This window comes from Apium graveolens, chromosome 4 (genome assembly GCF_009905375.1).
Source record: "Apium graveolens cultivar Ventura chromosome 4, ASM990537v1, whole genome shotgun sequence".
In the NCBI taxonomy this organism is placed as follows: domain Eukaryota; kingdom Viridiplantae; phylum Streptophyta; class Magnoliopsida; order Apiales; family Apiaceae; genus Apium; species Apium graveolens.
In genome coordinates this window covers 296,010,175-296,033,480 of record NC_133650.1, presented here as the reverse complement: position 1 = coordinate 296,033,480, position 23,306 = coordinate 296,010,175, and the positions used below count along the sequence as shown (strand labels likewise).

General features: G+C 40.2%; 3 protein-coding genes across 4 annotated transcripts; 2 read left to right on the top strand and 1 right to left on the bottom strand.

The window, feature by feature from the left end:
* Nucleotides 1-408: 408 nt before the first annotated feature.
* LOC141721269 (uncharacterized) lies at nt 409-2,744 on the top strand. Its single transcript, XM_074524099.1, has 3 exons — nt 409-635; nt 741-1,497; nt 2,052-2,744. Exons 2-3 carry the CDS (start codon nt 837-839, stop codon nt 2,681-2,683), a joined length of 1,293 nt encoding a protein of 430 aa, XP_074380200.1. The 5' UTR covers nt 409-635; nt 741-836; the 3' UTR covers nt 2,684-2,744.
* A 10,224-nt stretch (nt 2,745-12,968) lies between these two features.
* LOC141719858 (uncharacterized) lies at nt 12,969-13,421 on the bottom strand. Its single transcript, XM_074522224.1, has one exon. The coding sequence runs from the start codon at nt 13,419-13,421 to the stop codon at nt 12,969-12,971; it is 453 nt and encodes a 150-aa protein (XP_074378325.1).
* A 6,156-nt stretch (nt 13,422-19,577) lies between these two features.
* On the top strand, nt 19,578-22,944 carry LOC141721268 (scarecrow-like protein 21). Of its 2 annotated transcripts, none has more exons than XM_074524097.1 (2): nt 19,578-19,733; nt 20,862-22,944. In XM_074524097.1, exon 2 carries the CDS (start codon nt 20,979-20,981, stop codon nt 22,740-22,742), a length of 1,764 nt encoding a protein of 587 aa, XP_074380198.1. In that variant the 5' UTR covers nt 19,578-19,733; nt 20,862-20,978; the 3' UTR covers nt 22,743-22,944. The 2 variants fall into 2 exon arrangements, with proteins under 2 accessions (XP_074380198.1, XP_074380199.1); XM_074524098.1 differs by lacking the exon at nt 19,578-19,733 and adding an exon at nt 19,791-20,267.
* The last annotated feature ends 362 nt before the right edge of the window (nt 22,945-23,306 follow it).

Below are 23,306 nucleotides of genomic sequence, written 5' to 3'. Positions count from 1 at the left end.
ACTAAAAAATTATTTTATGTAGGCCCTGTACTTTTACCTTTCTAGTACTATTTGCTAGCAACATTTTTCAAGATTGCCATCAGATTTACAAGTCAACATATGTCACCTTAACAATTTTGAATAACAAACACATCACACATGTGAAACAAGTGAAATTTGTAACATTGTCCCACAATGTTTCATCAAACACACTGAACAAAAAAACTGAGAGACATTGTTGTGCTTCCTGAAATTTAAGCTAAAAATCTCAAACATCAATACAGAATCTAGTAGTAAATCATTGTAAAAATCTGTCAGATCTTTACAAAAATCTCATATGCATGTAGTTTAAAAAAATGAATGGGTTAAGTCTTTAATAAATTTAACTGCAAAACTGTACAGACTGTGTCTATATTAAAATCAGGCGGTGTCTCTTTCATTGTTTATGATGTTTACCTAAGCATTTAGTATCATTTATTACAGCCAGGATGCTGGTCACACTGCCAAGATATAACTAGTCATTACAGTGCATTTTACTACAATTCATAAAAATAAAAATCCATTTTAATTAGTAATTTGAATTTTCACTGTTATGGGCAACAATTATTTCAGACAAATCTTTAAGCTCCACTTGATGTAATGCTTTCACTGATTAGGTAATTTCTTTTAACTTTTGTGTTCTTGATTCTCTGCATTTAAAAAAGCATAATTTCTTTACCATTTGTAGAATTAATATTGTATCTGTATAAGCTATTGTGCAGCTTGTTAATGAAGATGGGTTTTTAACATTTGAAGAATTTAAGGGGTTTTGAGTTTGAAGCTTTGTGGTGGGTGAGAAGAAAGAAGGGTAATTTAAAATGCCAACAATGTGGTTTTCTTTGAAGAGATCTTTGCATTGTAAATCAGAAGCATCAGAAGTTCATGATCCAAAAACCAAGAAACAGTTGAGCAACATCTTGACTAGAAAGTCCAGGAGGTCAGGTTGTTCAAGGTCTATTGCAAATCTCAAAGATGTGATTCATGGGAGTAAAAGACACTGGGAGACTCCTGTTAATTGTAGTCCAAGATCAATTGGTAGCAGTGAGTTCTTGAACCCAATTACACATGAAGTCATTTTGAGTAATTCAAAGACTGAGCTTCATATCAGTGGTTTTGGTGGTGGGTTTCAAGAAGATGGCGGCGGTGGTGCTGGTGGTGGTGTTAATTCAACTTATGTAGGTACTTTGAGGCCTGGTACACCAGGGCCTGGTGGGCATTCTACAATGCACTATTTTAGCTCTTCGATTAAAAATCCGGCAGCAACTCCTCCCAGAAAGTCTGCACTTTTGGCTGAAAGGGAAGGGACTCGATTTGGAGGGGTTTCTAATTTGAGGGGTGGAAATGGAATTTCTTCGGAAGCTAGACCGACTGTTGAGACAGACGATAATGGGTCTTCTTCCTCAGTGACATGCCATAAATGTGGAGAGCAGTTTGGGAAAATGGAAGCTCTTGAAGCTCATCACCTGTCCAAGCACGCTGGCAAGTATTCCTCATTCTGCATTTCTGCATTTCTGTTCATGTTCTTTACTCACAGTCTCATATCAAAGTTAGCCTTGTTTACCATGTTACCAGTGTTTTTTTTGTCTCTAAACAACAGTTTTTTTACTTGTATTTCTATATATATGCCAACTATTCTTTGAAGGACCTAACTTTCATATAGACTGCAATGTGAAATGATAGTGAATTGGATTACAATTTTATCTTTTTGTATTGGCCATTGGGATTGTTTTGAGGATGTGGTACTTTTTTTTCAAAGTAAAACAGAAGATTGACTACTGCCTACTATAATTTCATATCTGAACCAAATTTTCTTTTTATCACTTTCTACTTTTGAAGTTAAAAGGCTAGATTCTTGATAACCTTCTGCTCAGTAGACTGTGCCTTTTGTCAATTGATCTTTCTACTTTGTTGTTTAATGCACATGATTATATTTACATGTCTGTTTGATGCACAGTTATAGCTTTGGAAAGTCAGTTGCATTCAGATTGTTTATTTTAGTTTAGCTAGAGGCTTACAAATGTTTTGTTACACAGTTACTGAGCTCGTAGAGGGTGACTCATCTAGGAAAATTGTTGAAATAATTTGCCGTTCAAGCTGGTTAAAATCAGAAAACCATTGTGGTCGAATTGAGAAGGTATTTAAAGTTCATAACATGCAAAAGATGTTGGCTCGATTTGAAGAATACAGGGAGATGGTGAAGCTCAACGCTAGCAGACTCCAAAAGAAACATCCCCGTTGTCTTGCAGATGGTAATGAACTATTGAGGTTTTATGGAACAACCGTGTCTTGCTCCCTCGGCATAAATGGTTGCTGCAGCCTCTGTTTATCTGACAAATGTTGCGTTTGTCGAATAATAAGAAACGGGTCATCTAATAAAAAAGAACTGAAGGGCGGCATAGGTGTTTTCACAACTTCCACTAGTCAGAAAGCTTTGGAGTCGATAGAAATGGATGAAAATGATCACACCTTGAGAAAAGTTTTAATAGTTTGCAGAGTTATAGCAGGGAGAGTACATCGACCTCTGGAAAACATACAAGAAATGGCTGGTCAGTCAGGATTTGATTCGTTGGCCGGGAAAATTGGTCTTCATGCTAATATTGAGGAGCTTTATCTGCTAAATCCCAGAGCTCTCCTTCCCTGTTTTGTGGTAATCTGTAAACCCTGAAAGTTTCGAAAATTGTTGTGATATTTTCAAATGCAATCATCAAAGTTCTTTTGAACAATTATTGATTATTCTAGTTAGCTGCTTGTGGATGAGCTTCTTTATGCAATTCCACACTCCCAAAGTCCCACTAGGTCCTGCTAATTTATTTATTCTATGTTTTTGGATTTTGCTTCTGGTTATATACTTTCAGAGGAATGGGGACTATACATTTTATATTTTGCTACTCCTACTCTGGTAGACACGGTAGACTCATGTATCGATATCGGAGCATATTCAAGCTGAGGATATTAACTGAGAGTCCTTTGTTTAGAATTAAATACATGAACCAGATAAGAAGAATGCTAGAATATTTGGTTGAATCAAGATATGGAATATTCAGTGTGCTAGTGCTATTTCTGTGTTGAAGCTTTAAGATGTTTTATGCATAGATTAAGTGAATAACTTATAGTTTAAACTTGCAACCATGAGCTAATTTATTGTAGTTGCTTAATATTTGTACGAGGAGGTTCTTCAAGTCTCCGGTGCATCCTCCTTTGGCAGTCAATAGTCATAGAACTCATAATAGACTATCCTAATCAAACATATTCGGTGCATCACTGTCGAGAGTAGAGTATGAGAAAAATGATGAACTCGTAAATAGGGTTGGGATTTGAGAAAAATAAATTGTACAGACTCGTCCGCTTAAAAGTAGAAAAGGTAACAGACTGGGGGTTGCATAATGCATTAGCGTAATGCCATAATCCTACCTGCTTGTGAGATTTGTGAACTTGTGATGTATAAGTTTAGATGTATGGGCTCTTTAACAGACTAAAGATCATATTTTTACTTTCTCAATATACTTCATCAATATTCTCTATATTGTGACTGTGTAAGACTTTGGTGTAATCTTCATTGTTGAATAAAGATAAAGAGCTATCATTCTGTTGTTAATGGAGATTAAGCTCATTTAGTTGCAGCATGAGTTCTATCATACATGCAAGTGGAATAACAGAAATGTGCTGTTTCTACAGTAGCTAGTAAATTAAATAAAATCATTGGGCCAAGCCTACTAATGGGGAGGGCGAAATGAGCTTCACAGCCTTAAACACCAATGCAACTCCAGTTTAAACTTTAAACCCAAAAGTCCAAAACCTTTTGCTTTGCTGGACACATACTAAGACCATCATGATTTTAATTTTACTCGTTATTATCTTTTCCTTAACATTTACTTCTATATTTATTTAAGTTTTATCCAGTTCATCGGATAATATGTTATTTAATTTGGTTATTTTTGCCACCGTTTGTTTTATTATATCCACGTTATATTTTATATTTTTGAAATTATTATTTAGCCGCATAATTAAGTTAGTACTGACCAAATCAAGTTAACTCCTTTATACCAATTATAAATAAAATATTATAGGATATAATAAGTTAATGTTTGTAGTTGTGAGGAGTCGAACCTCTACCTATTTTTACTTGACAATATTATTTCTGAAATTACTATTGTACCCATGACGACCAAATCATGTCATATTAACTCTCTTGATCCAATTATATATAGGTATAATAAGTTAATGTTTGTATTTGTGAGAAGTCGGATCTCTGCCTATTTTTACTTGATAATACTATTTCTGAAATTACTATTGTACCTATGACGACCAAATCATTTCAATTATATATAGGATATAATTACAAATCAAGTGAAATATAGTTTAATTGGAATTTACAAATCGAACTTTTTTAAATTAAATATGTGGTTTGACCGGTTTTGTATCATCATGATATTTATATTACTCCGTCTCAATTTATCTGTTTTGTGGTCAAATTGACCTATTTTTGACTGAAAATTTCATATAAAATACAATTGAAAATAATTATAAAAAATTATCATTAAAAAGTACATAGAATCTAGTTTAATATTTATTTTTCAGTTTTTTAAATAATAAAAATTAATGTTTAATTTAGATAAAAATTGAGTTAATTTGATAAAAAAAATACTAAAATAAATTAAATTGGGATGGAAAGAGTATCTTTTTAAAATGCGGATATTGTTAATATTAGTTCAGTTTGCATTAATTTGAGAATTGTGCTTAATATATGGGAGAGTCCAGGAGACAAACACAGCAACAGCAACAGCAACTCGGGTCAAATAGTGGTTCAAATAAAATCTTTGACCCTTATCTCTTCAATAGAATAGGACCCAATGGGTGACGACGTGGGAGATTTTAGTGATAGATATGGGCCACTCACTGGCCCGCTCTTTATGAGAAGGCCGCGCTTTCGTTTACTAACAAAAGGATAATACAAGAGATAGGATTTGTTTTAGTGGGAACTCTTATCTCCGTTATCACACTTGCCTTTTACGTCATCTTGTACCTCATGTTATATTTTTGTTTGCTAAAATTAAAATATTGATTCACTATTTATTTTTATAGAGGTAGAAGTAGTAAAAAAATTCCTTATAGTAATTTATTATCTTTAAGGTTATTAATGATTCATTTCAGCCAAGTTTCATACGTCTATGTGTTGCTTACAAATTTGTTTAGAAAGTAATTTAATAAATTTTTAGTTTAATTTTGTGTTTACATTGACATCATGAAGATTAATCCAAAAACCTGAATAACAATTTACCAATGGAGCAATTCTAACAATATTATAAATTAAACTAAAATATTCCGTAGATCTGAGAATAATTTAAACCAAAGGAACTCCATTTGGTTATACATATACTCCATTTGGTTATACATATTCGTCGATGTAGTGTATTATGTACTCCCCCATATTCTTCGTATAAGGTACGAGATATCGGCATGTATTTTAAAATTTTCGTAAAATATATTTTTTTTAAAAAATAAAAATATAATATTTAAATTTTTATATTGAAAAAGGAAAGTTTTAAAAATAAATTATGGAAAAATATTTATAATAGCCTTAAAATGTGTGACAAGTATGAGAAAAAAGTATGTAAAGAAATGAGTGGGACGGGAAGTAGTTTTTTAGTTATTTTTTTATCATTTTAGATATTTTAATATTTAAAGTTGGTATAATTTAGGGAGTTGCTTTTTTATAATATAAAATTTAGTACATTTAATTGTAATAATTATTTAAGACTAATAAATTTTTACGCTATCATGTGTTTTGCTGGGTGTAAATCTCGATAAGCAACATAAAAGTGCGAATATGGTACTTGATTTTATGAGTTTACTCTTTTCAATCATTAAAATTTTATTGTTTAAATATCCAAAAATATATTTATATGTTTTTGTTTAAATTTTGAACTTTCTTGAAAAAATTATAATTCCTGGGAGGAATATTGCATCTCGATTAAATTTATCTACAGTGTGTGCGTAAACTGGACAGAAAAAATAAAAATCATTCCGAACATAAGATGATATCCATTTTTTTCCTTAGTCATATCCACGCTCCTGCATTCATACGTGACTGCCATAGAATACAATTACATTCGACCTTTTTAAGTGTGATAAAATAATAATAATAATAATATTATTATTAGAGCTAGCACGTGAACAAATTTGGACTATAATTAATCTTCTAGTAATTGAATAATGTGTTTGGTCAGGAGTGTTCTTCATTCTGGAACAAAATGTCGTAAAAGGACAACAAAGCGGGGTTCTGTCTACTTCTGAGAAAGCATTGTCAAACATAATCGAAAATCTATTGTCAATCTTAATCTCCATTTTAAACCGTAATTTATATCATTTTAAGGAAAATTTAATCTCAGTTTATTTTGAGAAACCTTATTTGGAATTAGATTAAAGATTATAGTTTTCGTTTGGTTGAAGCAAAGTATTTAATTAAAATACTAGGTTGTTGAATATGTATTTTAAGATCAATTTGTTACCTTCTAATGGGCCACTTATTTATTTAACATGATACAAGATTTTTGATGGACGAGGTCTAAAGTTAGATTCAATAGCAATATTCTTATTTTCATAATTATATGAGATTATATAATTCTTTAAAACAAAATGATGGTTACGAACTTACAATAGTACGGAACAGGTGATCATGCATCAGTCTGAAACTAACTGTACAGAGCACACGGTGTCGAGGTGTTTGTGCATGAACGGAAAACTCAAACAAACACGAAATATTAGTACAGAAGTGATTTACACACTAAAGTTGAAGTAACAAATCGTAAGCAATAATGTAAGCATGGTAAAAGGTGATTAACAATGATGTTGACATAAATGTTACAGTCTCATTGATATTGAAAGGTTGATAAAATGATTGGTGATAGCTGCAGAAATCAAACGTGTAATGAGTTTTGGTCCTGAAATATGTCCCATGTACCAGTTTGCATCTCCAGTTGTTGGACGTAATTGTTCTCCCTCACCTACAAATTTGTTTATAAATTATGATATTGTTCAATACTATCTATTCATAAAAACAAATTCCTTGTAAATCTAGATAGATCGATCTACTTCCAACTATTCACTAAAATCAAACTCTTTTTTTCGTTAACAGGTTTATACGCACCTTAATTAATACCCGAGAGTGTTAACATAACATTCCACTATCGTATTTACTTGAAATTAAATGCAATACCTTATCAACGAGTGTTTGTCGACCCATAAGTTGGATTAACAATTTATAGCTGATAAATTGAATGTTAGTAACAACGTACTTTTTTTCAACTTATTTTGATTTTTTGTTTTTTTTTATTAATTTTAATTTTAAAATATATATTTGTATATGTTATTTAAATTTAAAATTCACGAATTAAGATAGTTATATTTAAAAATTATTTATTTTAGTTCATTTAAGTAAAAACAAATCTGATATATAAGTAAATTATCCAAACACTCATACAATTTATAAATTTTCATCTAGTTATTAATTATAAGTCACCTATATATTTTAAGTGATAAGTTATTTATTTTAAAATTTCGATAGATTATTTATTTTAAAATTTCTCAAACATGCAAATATGTGATTAATATCATAAGTTTACTGGTGTCAAACTTTGAACCTCCTGTACGGGGCAATTTAGAGTCGTATCTCAGAGGTGAGATCAGCAAATGGAAGCCGGGGCTTATGGAAGTCCACAGGATTAGAAAGCAGTCGAACCGCGTTTGAGGTCAGCATTAGATTGGTCAAATGCGTTGACTAAAGTGCATTCTCACGTGGCGACAACGATCTTTTTTTTATAAAAATACCATTCAAAATTTATAATACTCCTATAATACATACAATTTCAACTTTCAAGTTTCGAGTTTGTAAATTTGTAGCAGCAAAAATTACGGCGTTTAGCTCCTTTCGTCAGGGTGTCATCACGTGACCGTCACCCGAATTGCTCTAGAGTACGGCCAAATTATTACTTCTTCACTCCAGCTAGCAGCAGTGACTTAAAAGTTACCGCCGTAAAAAGAAACTAGAAAATTGTACTCCCCCTGTATAAGCATATATAGCTTAATAAACAAGAAACATATGTACTGTATTTCTCAAATATAAAATATGAAACATGTGTATTTCGTGATAAAGTCTACATTTGTGTAACTAGAACCATAATTCATATAATTTTAGTAACTTCTTGTTTTGTTTACTACTCTAGGGTAACTTGTTCATATCAATTTTGCATAAATCATTAATTTTTACACTAGTAACTTGTTTATAACTAATAAAACATTGTTAAATATAACATAATCATAATCATGATAAACCCACTTCCTTGCACTTTACTATAACTGTTACGCCCAGATTCCTTCGGATGTTTGGACAGGTTTCGGCTGACTTGAATGTGGCTTCGGCCGGTACCTGAAAATGAAGAGAATGCGAGGGTTTGTACCCTCGATTCACCTCCGGCATTAGAGTAAGAATCTGGTTGTAAAGGGGAGGTAAATACTACAAGAATTTGTGAGAATATGTGTGTGTTTGTCTTACTTTTTCAGGGGTTTTTACCCAACCTCATCATAATTGTTGCTTACGTTACTCCTCATTATGGAGGGAGTAAAAGGGGGGCGTTATGCTTCCTCTGTATTCCAACGGTCCTGCAGGAGAGAAGGCTTTGGCCCATAACTCTCCGCGGGCCTTCGTCCTATGGGTCTGGTGGGCCTTCGGCCCAATAGCAAGGTTGTTGACGGTTTTTAGTTCAGAAGGCCTTATTGGGCCTATTGCTAACATGTCCCTGTCGTTCGGACGTTCCTTCGGGCCGTCTGAAGGACATCTGTTCAGGCCCATATTGGGGCGAAAAAACCCTAGGGCGACCTCTTCAGTTTCGCCTTGATGGTCGCTCGGGCACGTGGCACGTCCTTGGGAACTGGTGGTGCATTAAAGTGACAGCTGTTGGCACATCGTTTCACGGTCCAATCTTAGTCGTCGAATTTCAACCGTTTTAATCTGGGACGTTGATTTTAAAAACCCCCAAACGTCGCCTTTCCAAATTCATTTTGGGCGCCTATATAAAGCTTATTTGTGCCTTTTCTTTTACCTTTACCACTTCCATTTTCTCTAAACAGCAACAAACTTCGGCGAGCTTTTCCAATCACGGGCAACATCAACTCCGTTTTTCCAGATCACCCCATTACAGTCCAGGAATATCTTCAAATTAGTAAGTTTCTTTTTCTTTCGAGCATTACTTTTATTTGCATGCGAGTTTTTGGAGTTCACTAGGCTTTGCATGCGGCCCTTGTGGCACTATTTTTAGGAGGTGTGACTGGGTTTGGAATGTATTTAGTTGTATGTTTTGGGGATTTCCAGTTGTTGGGGTATTTATGGGTAGGTAATAGGAATTTGTTTGGGTTTTACCAGTTTGAGGGGCACCATGGGTTTAAAGATGGCATGCGAGGCGTTTTCTGGCCAAGAACGTCCTTCGGGGTTTCTTGGCTTTTAGAACGTCTTCCGGGAGCCGACCCAGGGTGTAAACATGTGTCCCAGAGTGTTAGAGATGTTTGCGGAGGATTCTTTGTGGGCAAGAAGATCCTTCGGGTTGGCTTGTCCCATGAACATCCTTCGGAAGCTGCCTCCGGGCATTTTGTTCGTTCGTTCGGTCCTGGTACATGTACTCGATTTTTTATCTTTTTTTTCTTTTGTCGGCTAATCCGAGTACATGGATTAATGTCTCTCTATTTCCGAATACAGGGACATGGACCGAGCGAACCGCCCTCCAGATTCCTGGGACCCTTTGTCGAACAGCTTGGCGGGGACGTCTTCTATACGCCCAGAACGAAGGGGGGGCCCTCTTCGGTTTGGCCGCAGACTACCCGGCGGTCTGCGGCTAACAATCGATCGGAGCTGTCGAAGGGGCGCGTGGTTCAGATGTACAACGATTTCTCCATCCCTCGGGGGTTTTGTTGGTTGTATGCTCCGAAGGAGGACGAAAGAATTTACGATACTTCGGGGGTGCCAGAGGGATATGGAGGCTGCGTCGTTGGGGTCTCGGAGGCGGCCTTTAAATGTGGCTTAAAGGTGCCCCCACTGAAGTTGATAAATCACCTTTTCTTCCAGATGGGCATCACCCTCGGACAGATGGACCCAAATGGGTTCATCCATATTAACTGCTTCCAGAACATATGCATCCACGTCGGGATCGCACCCAACACTCCTCTGTTCTGGTATCATTATGATTTTCGGAAGAACCCGAAGAGTCCCGATTTTTACATCATCGCTCGGCGAGCAGGGCGAGCTGATTGGACGGCGACCAACTCGAGCAACAAGACCACTCACACTCATTGGTGTTATGTAAGTGGTCTGTGGTTGGTTGCCATGTCGGTTTGGCACGATGTGAATGCCTCCCTGCTCCTTATGTCGAGCCTGACCATGGAGGAGAAGGAGAATTACGCGGTGTTGGTGGACGTCTGTGTGAAGAAGTTGGGCCCGAAGAGTTTCGGGACAAGGACTGGCTCTTCAGCTTGTGGGGCGGGGGTAACAAAACTTCTTCCTTCGTTCTTTTTCCTATTAGTTTTGTTCCATCACCTGTATAATTGTTTGTCCTTTTTATGCATTATGTTATATATGATTGGGTTGACTTGCATCCTGCTTACATTTCAGTGTCTTCAAGAGAGGCCTTGATAGAGAGGAAGAAGGCCAAGGCGGCCGAGAGGAGGGCTGCCGAGGAGGCGGCGAAGAAGAGGGCCACCGAACAGAGGGCTACGCCGGATCCTTCGGACCGGACGAAGGAGAAGGCTCAGACCGAGAGGGCTTCGCCGCCCCGCCAGTCTCGTGCGGCTTCTGAGGCCGAGGAAGGGGACGACCTGGAGTATATGGGAGAGGGGAACCCTTCAAAGTGGACCAGGAGCCGGGAGGGGGTCGTGTAGTCCTATCTTCCGGGGTGGAGTGTGTTGACGTCCGACCATATTGTATACCCGGCCCGCAATCCACTAAGGAGGTGGCTTCAGACTTATGCCATGACCTCCAGCTTCCAGTCGATCTTCGACCTTCGCTTCGGCTTCTGCTACCGAGGCCTGCACGGAGCTTCTATCCTTCTTGTCCCTGGTATGTACTTTATTTTTACTTGTTCTTATCATTCGGTAGGTTTCTTTCTCTTTCATATGACATTTTGCCTTGTGTTTTCGCAGGCTGCTCCTTGGGCTGCCGTCGTGGAGGATAAGGTCAGGAACATGGAGGCTCGGATGGCCGAGGTGAGGGAGTTGGAGAGGAGGACCACAGTGGCTGAGGAGGAGCTCGGGAGGGTGAAGACCCAGAAAGAGGAGCTGAACGGGCAGGCCACCCAGCTGAAGGAGGACAAGTCCCGGCTGGAAAATGACTTGGAGAAGGCGAACCGGAGGATCTCCCACTGGAACGTCCAACTGAAGAGGTCCCGCAAGGAGCTTCGGAAGAAGCAGAAGCAGCTGGACCAGACGGAGGAGCGCTGCTTCCAGTTTGGCGCTGACTATGTCCTGGAGAAGGCTCATGGCCTGAACTGGGACTATAAGCAGTTGCTGGATGACAGCTTGGAGGATCCTATTGGTCGGCCAGCAGTTGAAATCCCTCATGTCTTCTCCGGCGAAGACGAAGAGCTCTCGGATGAAGACCCCCAGGCCTAAGCTTTCAGCATTGAGGTGCTTGACATGACTGAAGATGATCTTGTTGCGAAGTTTGCCGTTTGTGTTTCCATGGCCGTACCCAACTCTTGCAGCGGCTTTCTTCGTTCATCTTCTTGGCTTGTAATTTTATTTTTTGTAATCGATACTCCCGCCTTCGGGCTTTTATAATTTAACTAACCTTCGGGTTTTTATATTTTAATGCATCTTTCATCTTTCGTCAGCATTTTTCTTTTATTTCAATCGTGTATTTTATTTGTCAACGATTTTAATAGAACGAATTGTATCTTCGGCTTCATTTGCCTTAACAATTCTAACAAAATGAATCGCCTCTTCGGCCTTATCGATTTGCCTTAACGATTTTAGTAAAATGAATTGCATCTTTGGCTTTTGCCTTAGCAATCTTAATAAAATGAATCGCATCTTCGACTTTTGCCTTAACGGTTTTAGTAAAATGAATTGCATCTTTGGCTTTTGCCTTAGCAATCTTAATAAAATGAATTACATCTTTGGCTTTTGCCTTAGCAATCTTAATAAAATGAATCGCATCTTCGACTTTTACCTTAGCAATTTTAATAATGCCTTGCCCCCTATGGCCCCAAGGGTTAAAGACCGAAGGTGACTTCGGGCTGTTAATGCTTTAAGTTACTGCTCTTGGGCGAAGGAACATGGATGTTAATCGTTCGGTCAATAAGAAGTTTCGGGTGGTCTTCTTCGGGATTGCCCCCAAACCAGGTCGTCTTCATTCTGTATTTATTTATAAATACAATCGTGATTGAGGCCGAATGATCATGTCCTTTTCTGAGATTGCCCCTGGACAAGGTTTACTTCAGACCTATTTGATATCACACTAACAAGGGAAGAGCGAAGGATACAGGCTTATCTTAGGATTGCCCCTTAAGGCTCTTCGTTCGTCCTTTCTACGTGCAAATAAAATAATAGTAGTGTAGTGAAGGATGTTTGGGTTTTGTGGGACTGCCCCTTATGTTACATACTTCATTAACAAATTAGACAAGGGCGGCGGCCGGAGAGTTTATCGTCTTCAGGATCGCCCTTAGATAATACTCATGCGGTCGCGACTTTGGTAAATAAAGAAATGTGACAAAAAATGCGTCTTTATTTATAATCGAACTACTTATATTCCCCATATTAAATTCAAGTACAAACTTTAATTTTTAAAGAAATTTCTTACTGATAAACTTCCAAAGGCGACTGGCGTGCCAGGTGTTCTTGATTGTTTTGCCTGCTAGAGTTTCAAGCTTATATGTTCCTGGGAGAATGACCTCAGTCACTTTGTAAGGTCATTTCCAGTTAGGCTGAAACTTTCCTTGTTTGGTGGGCATAGAAGCTGCCAGTTCTCTCAGGACTAGATCTCCCACTCTGAACGACCTCTTCTTGATGTTGGAGTCATAGTGATGAGCAGCCTGCAACAAGTATTTCATATTCCTTTGGTAGGCAGCTTCCCTTTCTTCCTCCAGCAAATCCACGTTCGCCTTCAGCCCAAAATCGTTGGTCCCCGTATTGTAGACCTCGGTTTGGTGTGACTCCAATCCTACTTCGACTGGGACTAGGGCTTCGGTTCCATAGGTCATCCTGAAAGGAGTCTCCCCTGTTGAAGTCCTAGGGGTCGTTCGATAGGCCCATAAGATCCAAGGGAGTTCTTTTGACCATCTTCCTTTAGCCTTTCCCAACCTTTTCTTTATTCCTCGAAAGATCACTTCGTTTGCCGCCTCGATTGCCCCATTTCCTTGCATGTGGGCGACCTAGCTAAATTTTTGTTCTATTCCGAAGTGGTGCAGAAACTTGCGAAACTTGTTTCCAATAAATTGTGTCCCATTATCCGAGATGCAGGTCTTCAGAATGCCAAACCGAAGAATGATCTGTTCTAAGAAGAACTTTTTTGCGGCTTCCTCAGTTATGGCCGACAGAGGCCGGGCTTCGACCCACTTGGTCATGTAATCAATGGCGATTATGCAGTATTTCGCTTGCTTCGTACTAGTTGGGAGAATGCCAACTATGTCTACGGCCCAGACGGCGAACATAATGTGACTTAACACTGAAGTCATCTCTTCTGGGGGCTGCTTGGGGACTGTGGCGAAGAGTTGACACTTGACACACTTTTTGGCATATTCGATGGCGTCGACCTTCAGGGTTGGCCAGAAGAATCCCTGGCGAAGGATCTTGAAGGCGAGGGACCGACCGACCAGATGCTCACCGTAAATTCCCTCGTGTACAGCCTCTAGGGCTTGGCGTTGTTCTTCGGGGTTCAGGCACCGTAGGAGGGGCTGGCTGACGGATCGCCGATAGATTGGCTCATTAATGATTGTGTAGCTTGACGCTCTGTACTTTATTTCCAGTGCTTCCCTTCGGTCCGGAGGTAAGATACCCTTCTCCAGGAAGCTTCTTATGGGTGTCATCCAGTCATACTCCTGGTGTATCTCTAAACATTCTTTTTTCTCGATTGAAGGCGTCTTGGCCTCGGTGAGGTAGATGGAACCAGCTAGGTTCTGTGTCTCAGCCGAGGCTAGCCTTGACAAGGTGTCTGCCCGCCCGTTGTTCTCCCTGTCAATTTGACTAAGCTAAAAAGTAACAAATGACAGGGAAGAATCCTTTACCTTGGCGGCGTAAGCTTTGGTTCGGGGGTCTCTTGGCTCATATTCTCCCGAAAAGCGCTTTACGACCAGCATGGAGTCGCTGAAGGCTCTTACGTGCTTTGCTTTTAGGCTGCGGGCCAGTTCCATCCTCGCAAGCAGCGCTTCATACTCGGCTTCATTATTTGTCAGAGGGAAGGTGAACCTTATAGCATGGCAGATCTCGAAACCTTCGGGGCTGGAGAGAATTAACCCAGCCCCACACCTTTTACCAGCTACAGAGCCATCCACAAAATGCTTCCATTTCCCGGGTGTTCGAATGAGTCGTTCATCGGGGGTGAGGTCTTGGGGGCCCGTGAATGTATATTCTACCACAAAATCAGCTAGAGCCTGGGCCTTGATTGCTGTCCTGGGGACATACTCCAGGTCAAATTCTCCTAGTTTGATGGACCAAGCTACTAGTATACTTGATGCTTCGGGCCTAGTTAAAATTTTCTTCAAGGGCTGACTGGTGACAACTTGGATCGTTCGGCTTTGAAAGTAGTGTCGCAATTTTCGGGAGGCCATGACCAACCCATATGCGAATTTTTCGGCATTGGGATATCTTGTTTCGGCGTCCTTGAGGACGCGGGATACGTAAAACACGGGGTGCTGATTGCCTTCATGATTTTTCACAAGCACTTCCCCTAGAGTTCTGTCGAACACGGCAAGGTAGAGTTGGAGGGTTTCTCTTGGATCGGGGCGTATCAAGAGCGGTGCCTTAGTCAAATACTCTTTCACTTCCTCAAACGCCTTTCGACAGTTGGGCCCCCATTCAAAATTCTTCGACCCTTTTAATACGGCAAAGAAGGGAAGAGCCTTTTCTGCCGACCGAGAGATAAAGCGCCGAAGGGCTGCGAATCGGCCAGTTAGCTTTTGGATGTCTCAGATACATTTGGGGGCCTCCATGTTAATGACTGCTTCGATCTTTTCGGGATTCTCCTCTACCCCCCGGGCGCTGACCATATAACCGAGTAATTTACCACTAGAGACTCCGAACGTGCATTTGTTCGGATTAATCCTCATGTTGTTCTTTCTTATCATTTCGAAGCACTCCTTTAAGTCTTCGGCATGATCCCGAAACTGTGACTTTACAATCATGTCATCGACATATGCTTCCATGTTCCTACCGATCTGCTCTTTGAAGACCTTATTTACCATTCGTTGGAATGTGGCTCTAGCGTTCTTCAGTCCGAAGGGCATTTTAATATAAGCATAAGTCCCTTTCGGAGTTATGAACGCTGTCTTGGGCACATCCTTATCATTCATAGCAATTTGATGATAACCAGAAAAAGCATCCAAAAAACTAAGTACCTCATATCCTGCCGTAGCGTCTATCAGTTGGTCGATGCTGGACATGGGGTAGTGATCCTTCGGACATGCTTTTATTGAGGTCCGTATAGTCAACACACATCCTCCACTTCCCATTTGACTTCTTGACAACCACCACATTGGCCAGCCAATCGGGATATTCAGTTTCTTCGATGAATTTAGCTTCCAACAATTTTTCTACTTTGGCCTCTATGACCTTCCGTCGTTCGACTGCGAATGTCCTCTTCTTCTGCTTCACCGGTTTGGCCTCGGGCTGCACATTCAAGCAGTGCTTTGCCGTCTTGGGATCCAAGCCGGGCATATCCTCCGCCCCCCAGGAGAACACATCATGGTATTGCCGAAGGACAGCTATCACTTTGGTCTTCAGATCTGCCCCCATATTCTTCCCAGTCCGAACCATCTTTCCCGAATGGCCTGCATACAACTCCACCTCTTCGGTTTCGGCGGCGGGTTCGGCTATCAGGCTCGAGAGATCCGGCTTAAATTTCTCCAACTCAATATTTAATGTTTCTCGGCTTCCACTAGGCTCGGATTCAGCCCGATTTCTCTTTCCAGTTCCGTCCAGCCCCTCGTACTCCTGATCCTTCTCGAGATCCTCCAGCATTATGATTTGGGCGGTTTTCTGATCGTCTCTCATTTCTCTTACCCCTTTCTCAATTGGGAACTTGAGCTTAAGATGGGGTATAGACTCCACCGCTTCAAAGGTCGATAAGAATGGTCTGCCAAATATTACATTGTATGGGCTTTCGATCCGAACTACGTAAAACTTCACTGGCTTCTCGAAAGTATATGACAATTTGCCTAGGAGGACTGGTAGAGTAATTGTTCCTTCAAACTGAATGGGATGTCCTCCAATGGCGTAAAGGAGAGCCTCATTGCAGGGCTCTAACTGCTCTACGGCCAAATTCATCTTGCAGTAGGTTTTGTGGAACAGTAAGTTGGCCGAACTTCCGGTATCTACCATTACCTTCCATATCTTATTATGCCCGATGATAGGATTTATAATAAGAGGGTCCTCGTGTGGGCGAATGACATACTCATAGTCTTTTGTGCTGAAGGTCATGGGCATATGGGGCTTCGCCTGACCGAACTGATATAGATTGTATACTTGTCGGACGTATTTCTTCTTGGCTGTCTTACTGTCCTTATCCAGGATGTTGCCCCCAGATATAGTTTTTACTTCACCCCTAATTCTATCCCTTCGCTCCGGCTCCTCGGCCTCTATCTCCTCCTCCTGGTTCTCCTTCGGCCCCAGCCTATCTCTTAGATCTCGGACGAACTGATTAAGCTCGCCATCTTTGATCATACGCTCGATGAACTTTTTGAGGTGATAATACTCATCGGTGTTATGCCCCTTGTCCCTATGATAGTTGCAGTATTTATCAGGGTTCTTCTTGTGGTTTGGGACCTTCATTTTGGCCGGACGGACGAATCCGGGTTTGCCCTTAATCTCATGGAGAATCTTAGAGATCGGTGCATTCAAAGGGGTGAATACAGCCGAATCTCTATCTCATCATCATTCGGCCCCGCGATCCGTTTCTCTTCTTCCTTTTTTCCTACTATCCCTTCGGTCAGCGCCTGATCTTGAGCCTTCGTATTTGTCGGCTCGCTTCGATCGGTCGTCCCTTCGGGAATCTTTATACCCCCAATGCTTTCCATTTTTCGGCGAATGTTCTCGCCTCTCACATATATATCATTCAGGGATTTCGGGGGAAAATCGTAAAGAGATGAGCGAAGCTTTTTACCTTTATAGGGGTCCAGCCCCGCTATTAGGAAGCCCATTGCTTTGACCTTGTCAAGATTAGTAACCATTCCAGCTTCTTCCTTAAACCGAGCGAGATAGTCCCCCAGCTCTTCGTTCGCCCTTTGTCTGCAGTGGACTAGGGCTTCAGTATCCTTCGCCTTTCGACACATGTGCGAGTAGTACTTCAAAAACTTCCTTTTCAACTGCTCGTAGGATCTAATGGACCTGGGCTTGAGGGACTTGTACCACATCGAAGCCGATCCATTGAGATAGGTCTTAAACATTTTGCACAATATGATATCATTGTGACCCATCCCAACCATCAGGAGTTCATACTTTTCGCAGTAGTCCTCAGGGTCTCCTTTTCCGTTGAACTCGCTCATCTTAGGAAATTGCCTCTCTTCGCCCGGAGGGGGTCGATATTGCTCAATCTCTTGTATCACGACCGGTTCTCTATCGACCCTCCTATCGCCGAACAGGGCCTTCTTTAGGCGATTGAGCCTGAGGCGGGATCCATCGGGCTCCTCTTTCGAATCAGAAGAAAAGGGTTGTTTGGTCCCTTTTCCTTCGGGGATGCGAATCAGAGTCAGACTCATCTTCTTCGTCATGCACCCGACGTTCTCTTCTATCCTTGTTCGTTCTGCCAGGATTATCGGCCTGCATCAATTCCCGCAAGGCTCGTTCTTGCAACTCAATCTCCTCTCTTTGCAGCTGCAGGGCCTTCAGTCGGAGCACATCAGCTTCTCTTTTCTTCGCTCGTGCTTCCGTTTCTTTGTCAACTTGATCAGTTTTGGCCTTTCCCTTCTCCGCGACCTTTTCTACCTGGATCTTTAGGAGTAAGGCCTCTTCTTCAGGGGTTATCGTGATGACCCCATCTCCATCCACTAGGACAGATGGTTGTCCCTTGGAAAAACCAGGTGGTGGTGAATGCTCGTGAATTATTTCTGTCATGTTCTCGTTATCTCAGCTTGTAACTCTCGTATTTCCCACAGACAACGCCAAATGTTACACCCAGATTCCTTCGGGTGCTTGGACAGGTTTCGGCTGACTGGAAGGTGGCTTCGGCCGGTACCTGAAAGTGAAGAGAATGCGAGAGTTTGTACTCCCGATTCACCTCCGGCGTAAGAGTAAGAATCTGGTTGTAAAGGGGAGGTAAATACTACAAGAAAAGCAGAGTGTTTGTGAGAATCTGTGTGTGTTTGTCTTACTTTTCCAGGGGTTTTATACCCAACCTCACCATAATTGCTGCTTACGTTACTCCTCATTATGGAGGGAGTGAAAGGGGGGGGGGGTTATGCTTCCTCTGTGTTCTAACGGTCCTGAAGGAGAGAAGGCTTTGGCCCATGACTCTCCGCGGGCCTTCGTCCTATGGGCCTGATGGGCCTTCGGCCCAATAGCAAGGTTGTTGACGGTTTTTAGTTCAGAAGGCCTTATTGGGCCTATTGCTAACAATAACATTTTAAGATTTTCCTTGATTAACATCGGAGTATAAATAAATTAACATAGAAAAGGTTGTCCAAATTTTTCAACGAATAACAAAAAAATTTTGTTGCATCGAAATCAGTCAAGAGTTCTAGGCGTGTGCATAGATTTAACCATCACAAAGTATTTGGAGGGAGCACGACTACGACTGTAATTCTCGTCGAGCAGCTCGTAAGCTCGTCAGACTCGAACTCGTTTAAATGAGCTCGACTTGATTTATTTAGTTAAATGAACCGAGTTCGGGTAAAGGTGACTCGATTTGTAAAATTAAACGAGTCGAGTTCGGGTAAATGTTTAGACTCGATTAAGTGTAAAATTAAACGAGTTGACTTGCCCGACTCATTAAAATCGGCTCGTTTGCTATGCTCGAGTCGTCAAATTAAACTAGTCAAGTTCGGGCATATTTTAGGCTCGATTAATTAAACGAGCTGGCTCAACTGGACTCGATTAATCTTGGCTCAAATTACGTCATACTCGAAACTCGGCTGGACAGCACGCTGAGGCTCAGATTAGTTATAGTGTCAGGGGGCGCGTAGGAAGGACGAATCTTTTTAACACAAAAGAAAGGAGGGGGAAGTAACCAAGAATGCGTTGGTTGTAACTACGGTCCACATGGTAGACGTGTACTTTGGTCGGTCAGACGTTAATTCCCCCAGCGATTCGTTTAAGCCTCAAGGGTCCTATCCCAGCTTGTAATCTATATTTGTTGGGCGTTAACGTTACTCCCCCCACTCATCTTCATACGAAACATCCACCCCTTCCTTATATATACACGCTCATATCCTTTCCATTCTTTAGTCAGCCATTTCATTTCCAACGTTTACTTACACTTCTAATCTTATCCCCATTCTTTTACTATTTGTTCTCTTCATTTACAGGTACTACTGCAACTACCCCTTCTCTCTCTTTTCATTAGTTTTATACCTACATGTTTAACTGTTTTTTGTTTAGTAGATTTTTTATCTTAGTAACTTGAAATTCAACTGTTAATCATTACAACAAAAGCTAAAAGTTCTACTTTTTAGAAATTCTGGTGCTATTTTCTCTACCGTTTACTTTGTTTTCCCAAATTTGCATTTCTTTTTGTCAAAGTGTTGAAATTCTTGGCTTTTGTTTGAATTCAAGCTTTTGTAATCTTCTGTGCTGGTCCAGTTTCATTTATCATAATAACATTTTTAATATACTCAAACCACTGTTAGAGATCATATATGTGTAACATATTCGGTTTGCAAAACATATTATTCCGCAAAAGCACGACATACATGATCTCCGGGGTCTCCTATTTAATAGTGAAAAACAACTTTTTCATGTATATATATACCACAATGAATCATAAGTCATAACTCCTCTTAGGTTTAGCTTTATAGGTGAACCAACCAAATAAAGCTTTCATGTACCAGTAGCACAGAGAGGTGTAGTTTTTGTCTTGAATCTTTGCTTTTCTTGTTGCATTGAAAAGTCACTAGCTTACAGTTACCATTTGTGTTGTTGTTTTCATTTGTTTTTTGTGACAAGTTTGCATCTTGCAAATTATTATTGTATAATTATATTTCATTTGTTTTTCATGAAAAATTTGCAACTTGCAAATTTTTATTGTATAATTGTATACATCTCAGTTTATCTTATTCCTCTGTATCCTTGCTCACTTTGTATTCTGTATTCTAGATGAAAGTATTTGTTTTACCAGCATCTTTTAATCTATGTTAATGACTAGTGGTTATAAAACAATTCATGTGTTCCAGTGAAATTTAAAGTGAAAGGAGCCCCTGTTGTATTGGTTTAAAGATAGTGGTTATCCATGTGCTAAAAGCATATGTTATCTGGTTTAGATCATACCTGTTTTTTGTTGTGTCTTTTTTTGCAACTTGTGGTGCCCTTTGTTTACAAACTGTTAGTTTAGATTCTGATGGAGCTGAATAATTGATGCTTGTTTAATATTCTAGTTGAAGCCAGCATATCTTTCACTTATTATGTATCTAATCTCGCAAGGCTTTCCTGTTTTGCAGGTTTCTTTTATTTCGCAGTCTAATTTTTGGATAAAGATTTATGAACCTGAACTGATCTGCTCAAGAACCGGAGAGATCTATTATTAGGCTTAATATAGCTGATGCTGATTGTATAGCATGGACTCAGACCACTTGTTGAGTTACAGAGTAAACAATACAGGCTTATCCTACTCCTCTCATCCTTCTATACCTAATAGGTTGTTTGGGTCTTTGAAATTTGACACAAGAAACTCGCCTAACTCTCCTTTCTCGAATCATTTTGATTGTGAAACCAATACAATACTTTGTGATACCCAGGAGCAGTATAGCTCCACGGAGAATCATTCACTTTCAGGCACGGAGAATCATTCATTTTCAAGTTCAGGAGCCAGTCCTTCATGCAACTCTTCGCATGAAAATAGTAATTCTTTCCAGCGGTCTCATGACAGTCCACAATTTTTCTCAGGTGAGATTTCATTCGCACAGGGTACCAATAACGGTCATAACGTACATCATGCCCTGCAGAATCTAGAAACTGCCTTAATGGGGCCTGATGAAGAAGAAGTGACCAGGCCTGATTCATCCTGGGGGCGCAATCATGGGCCTCAAATATCAGGTCAGAGGTCAATAACAATGAGCCAGGATCAGAGGACGCCACAAATATTCCAATCTCAGCCTATGCAGGCATCCTATGGATCCACTTATGTACAAGGAGATATGATGCGTACTGAGAAACGTCACAGAGCAATAGAAGATATCTCTCTGCAGGGGTACCTACCAAGCAATCTCAAACATTTACTAGTTGCATGTGCCAGAGCTCTATATGAAAATAGAGTCAATGATTTTGATAAACTAATCGAAACAGTGAGGAGTGCTGTTTCCATAACTGGAGATCCAATACAGCGTCTTGGTGCATACATGGTAGAAGGGCTGGTTGCAAGGAAAGAGGAATCAGGCCATAATATTTACAGAGCCCTCAGGTGTAGAGAGCCGGAGGGAAAAGACTTGCTTTCCTACATGCATATTTTGTATGAGATCTGCCCTTACTTAAAGTTTGGTTACATGGCAGCAAATGGTGCCATAGCCGAAGCTTGTAGAAACGAGGAGCGCATTCACATAATTGACTTTCAAATCGCTCAGGGGACACAGTGGATGACCCTCTTACAGGCGCTTGCAGCAAGACCTAAAGGAGCTCCTTATGTACGGATTACTGGAATTGATGACCCTGTTTCTAAATATGCCCGTGGAGACAGTTTGGAGGCAGTAGGTAAACGGCTACAAGCACTATCAGAGAAGTTCAATATCCCTGTTGAGTTTCATGCAATGCCAGTTTTTGCTCCAGATGTTACACAGGATATGCTAGGGGTAAGACCAGGGGAGGCTCTTGTTGTGAACTTCCCGTTGCAGCTTCACCATACTCCAGATGAGAGTGTTGATGTGAACAACCCCAGAGATGGACTTCTGAGGACTGTGAAGTCACTTTCTCCGAAGGTAGTTACTCTGGTGGAGCAAGAATCGAACACAAACACTGCCCCGTTTTTGCCTAGGTTTGTAGAAGCTCTGGAATACTATGCAGCTATGTTCGAGTCTATAGATGTTAGCCTACCCAGAGACAGGAAAGAGCGGATAAATGTGGAGCAGCACTGTCTGGCAAGAGATATTGTAAACGTTATAGCTTGTGAGGGGAAGCAGAGAGTGGAGCGACATGAGCTATTGGGGAAGTGGAAATCCAGGCTAACAATGGCGGGATTCAAGCAGTTTCCCCTGAGTCCTTACGTTAACTCTGTCATAAGGGGTTTGCTGAAGTCCTACTCGGAGCATTACAAGTTGGAGGAAATAGATGGAGCTATGCTGTTAGGTTGGAAAGACCGGAACCTTATTTCAGCCTCTGCTTGGCACTAAGAATAACATGAAAAGGATAACGGGTGATGAAGATGACCAGTTTCTAGTTTACAAGTTCTTAGTAATTGTATAAGGTTATATCTTCATATGTTTAATACTAGCACTGCATTAGTTCCGTGTATGCTATACTCATATACCATATGTAACTCTTGCTTTTCACCAAGAAACTAATGTTTTTTGTAATAGAGATCATTTTTTGTTCTGTTGATTGCATATCGAAAGTTGTGGGAGACTGAGAAGTAATAATCAGTTAAGACCTTACTGTTTAGACCTAGAGCTTCATCATCTTGTGCGTTCAGAAGCATAAAATTTTTTCAACTTCAGGCACGAGTTGCAAATCATGCTTATGCTTCTGAACGCACGAGATAACACGACACGATGCATAAAAACGGGTTCAGCAAAGCCTAATTTCCTGCTTTCTGTTTAACGTAAACACTGCATAAATAATATTCAGCAAAGCCTAGTTTCCTGCTTATTGATTTCAAGAGCAATTATGGAAAGCTTCATCATATATATTTTCTTTTTCCTCCTTTAATGATTAAATTTTAATTCTGTTTTGATAAG

What these genes read in the sequence shown, in the direction of transcription:
- LOC141721269 (XM_074524099.1), top strand. Translation starts at nt 837, where the DNA reads ATGCCAACAATGTGGTTTTCTTTGAAGAGATCTTTGCATTGTAAATCA. An exon ending in TCACCTGTCCAAGCACGCTG is followed by an intron (nt 1,498 to 2,051) that starts GCAAGTATTCCT and finishes TTTGTTACACAG; the next exon opens with TTACTGAGCTCGTAGAGGGT.
- LOC141719858 (XM_074522224.1), bottom strand. Translation starts at nt 13,421, where the DNA reads ATGCAAGGAAATGGGGCAATCGAGGCGGCAAACGAAGTGATCTTTCGA.
- LOC141721268 (XM_074524097.1), top strand. Translation starts at nt 20,979, where the DNA reads ATGGACTCAGACCACTTGTTGAGTTACAGAGTAAACAATACAGGCTTA.